We start from the raw sequence: 9,632 nt of genomic DNA on the forward strand, positions 1-9,632 counted from the left end.
GCTTTATCATTTTCTTTTGTTGAAAATCAAAGTAATATTGGGTACAAAACAAATCAATATAAATATTGCTCTTTCAACCTAATGGTAAAGTTTCAGTGTAGGAAGCAATCTTCTATCAAATTTAATATGCAAAACATTGGTACAACAGACAAATATTCAGCTACATTTTTTTTAACCGTTATTTTCAGTGTTTTCAAACTAAATATCAATTTCAAAACTTTTGTGGGGGAAGAGAGGCTGGAAGCTAAAACAGGAAACTCTGTCTCCACCATTATGTGAATAAATATTTGTTAAATGACCCCTAGAGGATGGTCAAACAATTGCCTTGGAGTTAGCAAGCTATGTAGATAGATCACGCCACTTTACCAGATAAAACTGTGGGTTTAAGGCATTTCTTTGACGATGACACTGAAGTCATTTGGCAAGTTGTAATGTGAACCCAATCCTGTGCACTTATTTGGCCAATCACATGTTCAAAAATACATCACTGAAAATTGTATATTTTTCAGAAAATGTATGTGAGATCAAGCAATAAATATACTCAAGAGCATCTCTTAATAAATTGAAATGATGATAATTTTACAGTTTCTTGCAACCAGATTTTTCCCATTTAATGGTTATTAATATTGGGCGGAACCTTGCTGGAACAGTAACGGTGTTTTAACGACAAACGCCATTATTAATGAGCAAATCAGGCAGCAAGATCAGGGGATGATGAGATCTGCCATGATTTGCAAATCTCCTGAATTTTCCGGTCGATTTACATCGCTCTGCTATTTGCTTCGCACAAACTGCATCTTGCATTTAGGCTTGCCATTATTTTTAAGAACTTGCAGGATTTGCACATTAATTGCCAATTAATGTGCAGAAGATTAGAGCTCATAATTAATAGCACAAACACCATTTTACTGACTTGATAATTGTTAATCGAATGTAAATCAATCTCTCAAGCCCAGAGAGGGAACATTTTAAACTATTGAGTCTCTTTCCTGCATGTAGTAAATTGTTATAGAGATTTTTAAAATTTCAATTTTTTAAAATTATTTTCCTTTCTGTCCCTTTTCTCTCTCTCTCTCAAGCTAATCTTTCTTTCCCTCGCTTTATTTTTATTTCAGTACCTGATTTGACTCTAATTCACCCTGTTTCTTTCTCAATCCTTAAATCTCATTGGTTAGGGAGATACACTGTTGCTCCCCTCGTTCATTAAAATCCCGGATGCACATTGCCCTTGCTATGCAGTTATCAGCTCACACTTCCAGCAAGTTACTGGGCAAAAGGTTTTCAGCTTAAAGATGTAGAAAAAAGTCTAACTGATGGTGCATGCCCAGCTCCAACAAGATTTGGCCCATTATTTTCTAAATTAATGATTTTAGAATATATTCACAACAAGCACAAATAATTGCATGTTTTATGAACACTAAACAGAAATTATATTGCAATGTGACCTGGCATTCAAACAGTTAATCATTGTTTCTTATTTTGAGAATAGTGGTTCAATGACTCAAATGCTACACCAATCTGAATAATGCAGATCTTTCACTTACAAGTGATCATTTTAATGAATGACAGTGACGTAAATACCTCAAGTCGTGTTCAATTAAACAATAAAGAATGCCCAAAACTCTTTCCTCATGGAAATATATGTTGTGATTTACTAACCTTAACAATACCTCTGGCGAGGATGCTATAAATATGTTGTGTTTTATTTCACCAAGGCAGTTAAAACCAACAGAGAAAATATAATAAATACTGTGGTGTTATATTGAGATAAATTTAGTGCTTCTGGGATATTGTGGTAGCTTTTTTCTGCAAAGAAAAGGGAAAGACGATATTCCATTTATTAATGTGTTGCACTTGGGCCAGGCAAAGAAGAACGAATGCTTCTGCTAATCTGCCCTGCAAATGCCTTCTGCTAGAAATGCCTGCCTACCTTAACATATATACAGTAAAAACCAAAATGAAAAACAGTACTTTTATGATAAATAACAGTAGATTCCCACTGTACTGATAACACACTGTAAATTTCCACAAAACTAGGCCCAACCCCATCTTAAGCCTGGCCATGATGGTTACATAGTGATAAGAAGCAAGTGTGAGAAGGGTTTATCTGAGTCATTAGTATAATTTAATTAGGGGAAAACAGTAGATATGGCATTTTTTTTAAATTAGGTGAGATTTTAATGAAAATAAGTCCGCAACTCAAAAAACCTTTGAGCAATCGGTATAGCTGTAATTTCTAGCAGATTCAAATCTTGCTTTTTACATGAAAACTGCATGAGATCCAATTATATTTATTTGGCAGATTTCCGTGAGCATTGCATCAGCTTGTGTTTTGTGGCTGAAATATTTGAGGTATGTCTGCTGTTAGCCAAATGGCTTAGAAAAGTACTGTGTCGTTAAATAAACCTAAAATGTACCATAATAAAAACCTACACTGTAACAGCATTTGTGACCTGACAGTTTGCTTTACACCAACTAATGAAATAAGTGGACTCAATATTATTTCTCACACTCTATAGTCGAGAGAAAATGGTGACATGTGGTGAACCAATCGTTACAGACCACAGCAGTATTATTAAAAATATATCTTAATCGGGGTTTTCAACCTGCTCAAAAGAATACGGCATAGAATAATGAGGAAAGCCTACCTATTTGAACACATTTTGTTTTTAAATCCCTGTCGTATAAAGACGTGATGATGACCATATTTAGAGACCAATTGATATAGACAATGGCTGAATAAATACCGACCGGCTGAAGGTATGTATTTGTTAATTTTAGCATTAGAGAGTGGTATACAAACTCCAGATTTGATGATTTAATTGCACAGATCAAAAATACTGCTGCTGACCATTGTGGAGACCCCACTACTGGGGATGTTAATGCAATCTGTACAATCGCTATTCCAGATCTTGCTCTGACTGCTTTTGCTAAAACTGCTTCATCAACACATCATCACATTAACCCTTAACTCACAGATTCTAGGAGCTGCTGGCTCTGGTTGGAAATCTGGTTTGGTAAAAACAAGCGATTCCGTGTCAACATATGAGTAAATGAATGACAGTAAACCCAGTTACAATGCTGCTCCCTGACAAATGCTTTTTGCTGTCCTTTTTCTTCTATTCAGCTTTATTTTATTTAATTGTAGCCAATGCAAAACCATTTGCCACCGTTATTAAGTCCAACTGCCTCTTACAATTTCTGTTAAACTGAATACTGTATATAAAAAAATATGCCACACAAATAGCCAGTTTAAACACCTGGTGGTGTAATATAACTACCCCTTTCAGTTATTTTTCTTTACAAGGGTACAGACATTACATACAGATTTGTACAATCCATCATATAGCCCTGCATGGCCCCAGTGCACACACTGATTTGTGCAAATCTGAGATGAATATTAAAGACGCTGAGGTCTCTTTCTAATTTAAAAGTGCAGAATGCATACAAAGACATCCACTTGAAGAATAAGAGCTTCATACTAAAATTGGGGGTGTGCTGGCCTCTTGGAGCTCGATGGAAGGCCATTTTGACTCTGATTAGAAAGACAGCTGAAGCTAGAACCAATCCCGAACTGTGCATTTTACATCACCTGTGACTCACAGTGATCCACTGCAACAGGTGTGTTGAGTCCTGCAGCAAAACTGTAATGTATTGATGCATTTTTGTACAACATGCGATATTTCTGATGTCATCTAGGAATAAGCAAAATGTTTTGGTTGGAGAGGTAACTCCCAGGTGATTATTTTGTGTGACTGGAAGTAGCTCTCTGGGTCTGTTTTGTAACTAAAATACTCGGTTTAAAGTACACGTGGAGAAACAGCAAACTTACTAACACACTGTAATGTAATGCTATTTTAGTACAAAACAGTATTTTTTTTTCCACATATGGAAACGCTAAGAAAGCAAGAAAGATTGTAATGTCCCTTCAAGGGCAGTAAATCCCAAAACCTTTACTTATGCCTACTGTCACCATATCACCAGGCCAATCTTCAGTTGGGTCCTTTGATCCTAGCAAATTCAAATATTTCCAGTGGACCCATTGGTTGGAGTGCACACCCCTCCCCTAGTTCAAATATCCGTTCAAGGTGATACTCTAGTGCCAAGACACTTTCACCTCACTTCGGTCGAACAGAAAAAAAAATAACCAAACCTCAGATAATTAGAAATAAATATTGTATATATATATATATATAAACAACTCTGTGGTTCAGAACTGGCTGCATGTTGTCTGTTTTTCGAGAACTTCGAGGTAGTCCGGCTCAACATGAAGCTTGGCTTTCAGTTCCAGGTAGTCATTTCTAATTTGCTCAGCGTATACATTACTGGGTGCCCCATACAGCACCGTCTCCCTCATCCTGTCCGGATGTAAATACTGACGCCTCACCTCATAGTTTGGCGAGTAATTATAGTTTGGTGGGCTACCATATTGGTAGTCAACGCTATTCCCAGTGGGCGACTCCTTTTCGGGTTCTAAAATGCCACGGTAGAACTGCTCCACATCCTGAACTGGTGACAGCTCCTCGTGGGGCTCGATGGTGCTGACGCTGTAAGTGGGGCTTCTCAACTGGTTCTCTCGTTCCTCGTCCACGTGGCTCCGGTAGGTGACTTTCAGCTCGTGTAGGTCCCGGTAATCGTCCACCGAGTTGCCCTCCCGCGACCGGTAGATGGGGTTCTTGCACATGTGGCCCAGGGGGTGCGGGATGTACTCGTATACGTGGCTGGCCGGGCTCTTGGCTTTGGGGGCGGTGCGGTGGCTGTAGACGCTATATTGGAGGTTGAAGGAGCTGACGTCCGAGTTGTTGGCGCTGGCCCGGTCGCTCTGCGCCTTCTTGCGGCGTTTCATGACCACCACGAAGAGGCCGGCGGCCACGAAAACCGAGGTGATGAAGACCAGGAGCAGGCTGAGGATGAGCACGGAGAGGGGCACGGAGCCGGCGTCGGCCGGGTACTGGACCGGGGCGGCGGTGGCGGTCGCAGCGCCGGCCTGGGTGGCCTGCGCCGCCGACGGGGACGGGGTGGAGACCACCACATCCGAGTAATCGGGGCAGATGAGGTCGGACCTGAGCGCCCGCAGGTCCCGGCCCGCCCAGTCCTTGGGTGACTGGCAGATCACGCCATTGATGAGGGTGCCGCTGTTGAAGCTGTCCAGCCAGTGCTTCATGCCCACAATGTCGCAGGTGCAGTCCCACGGGTTCTCGTACAGCTCGATCTGGATCAGCGAGCGCAGCTGCTCCAGCACCCCGGCCGTGGGCAGCGCCGTGAAGCGGTTGCTCCGCAGGCTCAGCCTGGTCAGGTTGAAGCCGCGGAAGAGGTCGGCGGGGAAAACGCGCAACAGGTTGTGGTTGAGGAACAGCAAGTGCAGCCGGGGCAGCGGCCTGAAGGAGCCGTGCACGATCTCCCTGATGGCATTGTGCTCCAGGTACAGGTACTGCAGGCTCCGCAGCCCGTAGAAGATCTCCGCCGTCAGCCTCTCGATGCAATTGCCGTTGAGGTACAGGCGCCGCAAATTGGTCAGATTCATGAAAGCGCGGTCCTGCACCACCGTGATCTTGTTGTTGCCCAGATGCAGCAAATCCAGGCCGGGCGACTCGAGGAAATCCGAGCGCCGGACGGTGAGGATGGAGTTCCCGGTCAGGTACATCTTTTTGGGGTTGTAGGGCTTTGGCTGCAGCTGGGAGATGCGCTCAATGTTCCTCTCCTGGCAATTGACGTTGAGCCCCAGGTCCGAGATCTGCATGTTACACGTGCACTGGCGAGGGCACACTAAAGGCACGGGAGGCTTGGTCTGGTAGGCAAAGATGGGGCCGTAGTTGTAGCCCTCTTTGGGCGGTGGGCCCCCGGAGGTGGGGCGCACACGTGGCACTTTGGGGAGGCGGGTGCCCTTGGGCGGGGATTTGGACACCGACGAGGAGGTGGCGATGGAGGTGGCCGGGGTGGTGTAGAAATAGCCGTGGGTGGTCAAGGGGGGCATGGGCCTCCACTCGGAGTCGATGCTCAATCTCCTGGGGCACAGCTCCTGCTTGGCCACCTCGTCCAGGTCCCTGCCGTGCAGGCGGAAGGGAGTCTCGCACACCACTTCGCCCACCAGGGCCGTGTACGAGATGCTCTCCAGCCAGGCCTTGAGGGCCAGCAGCTCGCAGCTGCAGTTCCACGGGTTCTCCTCCAGCTGCAACTCCACCACCCGGTCCATGTGCTCCAGCAGCCCGGCGTAAGGCAGCATCTTCAGCCGGTTGCCCCGCAGGTCGAGGTGGGTGAGCGGGACGTAGCGGAACACGTTGCTGGACAGGCTGCTCAGCAGGTTGTCGTTGAGGATCAGGACCTGCAGCAGGTGCAGCTTGCTGAGCGAGCCGGCTTCGATCGAGCTGATGTAGTTGTAATCCAGCTGCAGGTACTCCAGGCTCTCCAGCCCCGAGAAGGTGTCGCCGCGGATGCCCTCCAGCTTGTTGTTGTTGAGGTGCAACCTCCTGGTGGCCCGCAGCCCGTGGAAGGCGCCCGCCTCGATGTCCTGGATTTGGTTGCCGCCCAGGTGCAGGATGGAGACGCCGGTGAAGTTCACGAACTCGTTGGGGTACAGGCGGCCGAGCAGGTTGCCGCTCAGGAACAGATGGTAGACGGGGAAGCGTGGCGGGCTGACCTGCAGCAGGCTGATGATCTCGTTGTTCTCGCAGCCCACCACCAGCACCTCGTCCTTCTCCTCGCAGGCGCACAGGTTCTCGCAAATGTCTCCGTAGCTCTCGCTGCTCTCAGCCCTGGACAGGACGAAGGATGCAAAAGCGATGGTCTGCGTTACCCACACATACATTTTCATGGCCCGACTGCGGATCGCCGTTTCACTCCCGTGCTCGCTGTCTGATTATCACCTTTAGAAGAGAAGAAAGAATTGTAAATACTTTCAATTGCAAACGATCAACTAACGTCACCAAAAAGATACCCCACCCCCTCCCTCACTGCCCCCCCCCCCTCTTTCAAGGGAGAGAGGGGGGAGAATTTCCTTACGGCATGCTCGGACGCTGAAATTGCCATTAGATTCCCAACTGATCGCTGCAATGACGTCGAGGTCATCAAAAGTTAAAATGACATTTCCCATATAATTCCGGGTGTTCTGAGCGTTTGCTCGCTGCTCAGTTCGGATCCCAGAGCCTCGAGTGGAACTTCAATGTGCTCCTTCAATGCACTGGTCGAGGAGACGCACTCGGCGGATAAGCAATGATTGCAGGCTCTGTTAGTTGAGATAGGAAGTTGCATTCAGTCTTGGCGTCACTTAGCACATACTGCGTTTCACGTCACTCGAACATCAACATTGCGTTTGACTGGATTTCAGAAAGATATTGTTCATAAAATGTTTTTTTTTGCAGCGACAGGCTGATAAAGAGCAAGCGCTCTCATTAGTTCCTAAAGACATCTTCGGGAAAAAAAACATTGCGAGTAGCAATAGCTGTGATCAAACGTGTGCATGTTTCACAAATAATTCCAAATAAACCGTTTGCTTTCATATAAGCCCGGCTCAAACCCACACTGCTCGTTTACAGCAACTCTGTGCGGCTATTGCGGTTCATATACTCTACTTAAAGGATGCTAAAGTAATGCTGGGGCAAAACAGATTACACCCGGCTTTATTTTCTCTCAAATGGTGGATTTTTTCGCTGACTTACCCCGTCTATCCAAACACTGGCGGGTTTGAAGAGCAGCTCGCGATAACACTCAGCCATATCTAACATAGCGCTTCCAGCCGAAATTCTGCAAGAGCAGCCTGGGGAAAGTAGTTAGACTGGGAGGTTTGTCATGGATAAATCTCATCGCCGGTGTTACAGCGCAGCAAATGCTGGTCAGAATGTGCCTGGACTGTCGCAGCGCGCCATCCTTCAGGGTACAAGATATACCCAAGTTGATTAAAGGCAACCCAGCGATCTACGTCAGTGATTTAAGACTCAAATTTCATCTGGCTAGAAACAAATCCGATTTCCCTGCACTTATTTTTCTTCCTCTGTCGCTTCATTCAAGCACTGCATTACAGCGGCTCCGCAAAAAGAAATGCACATTTCTACCCACTGATGCTGAAAATCACTCCGTGTCGAGCCCGATCGCCTTTTGCGTCGCCCGCTTTGCAACCTCAAGGATGTCGAACGCACAAGGTTGCACGGCACAACGTTAAAACACAACACTCCCATACGGAGGCGGCTTGGCTTATTTCCCCTTTGTCAATACCGTCTCCCTGGCGCTGTGTCCCAGGGGGTTCCTGTAATCTCCCCCCCGCCCCCCCCGAAAAAACTTTCACTATTGCATCAAATGTATCAGGATGGAATACAGCAGTAAGACACGTAAAACCCCGGTGGTTATCATTATTTCAACAATCACATCACTCCCTCCATCCCCATCCAAGCAAAGCCCAACATAACATCCCTCTCTGGAGCCCCGTTATGTGTGCTTCATGTTTTAATGTCAGAGGGAGGGGGTTATTTTTGCATTATTTGCCCAGCGTTCAATACTTTTGTCTGGCACCGATAGATATATATATAAAAAATCCGACTGCGTCCCGCGCCGAGAGACAGCGCTGGTTTCTGAGCCTGATACATTCAGTTAATGAAATTAGAATTTACCTACCCAGTTCGGCTCCTGAGAGGTCATAATATTGCAGGATATTGCGGCCACGATCCCAGTTAAGCTGCAGCTTTGGGTGTGTGATTAAAGTGGTTCTTATATATATATATTATATATGTATTTTTTGTTGTGTATGGTGCTGTGCTAAAATACAGGCGCGGGTCTCGCAGACTGCTTCACGTTTGCAACGTGAAACCCCGACCAACTGGGCGGCTGACTTTCACCAACTTTACCAGGCGATTAACAAGGCGAGCCGGTCCACGCCAGTCCAGCGGGCTGCTCGCTTGCCCTTCATGTCGGCGCTGAAATAATTACAATCCCGCGGGCGGTATTAACAGTCCTTTTTCTCCCCCAATCCGCGAACTGTAAAATCTGGGGCTGGAGCGAATCTCGTCGCGCCTTAAAGTGGCAAAACTGGGCTCCTGGGGAGCTGCCCGGGAAGAAAGCGTGCTTGTCTGCAGAAAATCCGCGGTCGCCTCAACGTGGACTTGAAAGCAACCCTCGGGGAATGCGGAAGGGTGTCGCTAGAAGTCTTCCTGATGTAGTCTAGCATCTCTACTACCATTCTTCGCCATCGAAAGGTAAACGCCGCGGCCAGTCGCCACGATAATCCTCGCTGTGATTTGTAGAGTTTAAAATAAACAAGGTTCTTACATTTGAAATGGAAACCGAAGGGTAAAACGTGTAGCACGTCTAATAACTGGAAAATAAACCCCAGCGCCCGAGTCTTCGACTAGTTTAGAGCGCTGCCCTTCCTTCGGTTTGGTTCGACGTTGTGATTTCTCCAGTCCACACAAGGCTAATCCAGTCCATATTTTTAAGAGGGTAATAAATCAGCGCTAACAAACCATTTGTAGGAGCGTCAGTATTTAGTGTACTCAGCGTGCTTGTTTGTCATTCCAGCCATTTCCCAAAACAGCAGCCAAATAACCAGCAAGATGGGAAAAAAAGACTGCCCAGCTGAAGTGAGCAAGTCAAGCGCCAATAGATGGCGGTGCAGGGTGCTAGAACTGAGGCAGAAAGCTCCACAG

At 46.3% G+C, this 9,632-nt stretch overlaps 1 protein-coding gene across 1 annotated transcript; it reads right to left on the reverse strand.

Annotated features, from left to right (window-relative positions):
* Positions 1-3,672: 3,672 nt before the first annotated feature.
* Positions 3,673-6,811, reverse strand: LOC139274686 (SLIT and NTRK-like protein 5). The gene has a single exon (XM_070891365.1). It carries the CDS (start codon positions 6,809-6,811, stop codon positions 4,211-4,213), a length of 2,601 nt encoding a protein of 866 aa, XP_070747466.1. The 3' UTR covers positions 3,673-4,210.
* Positions 6,812-9,632: the final 2,821 nt, after the last annotated feature.

Source organism: Pristiophorus japonicus, chromosome 10 (genome assembly GCF_044704955.1).
Source record: "Pristiophorus japonicus isolate sPriJap1 chromosome 10, sPriJap1.hap1, whole genome shotgun sequence".
Lineage (NCBI taxonomy): Eukaryota > Metazoa > Chordata > Chondrichthyes > Pristiophoridae > Pristiophorus > Pristiophorus japonicus.

Bases quoted from the DNA above. Each gene is read 5' to 3' on its own strand.
- LOC139274686 (XM_070891365.1), bottom strand. From the start codon at position 6,811: ATGAAAATGTATGTGTGGGTAACGCAGACCATCGCTTTTGCATCCTTC.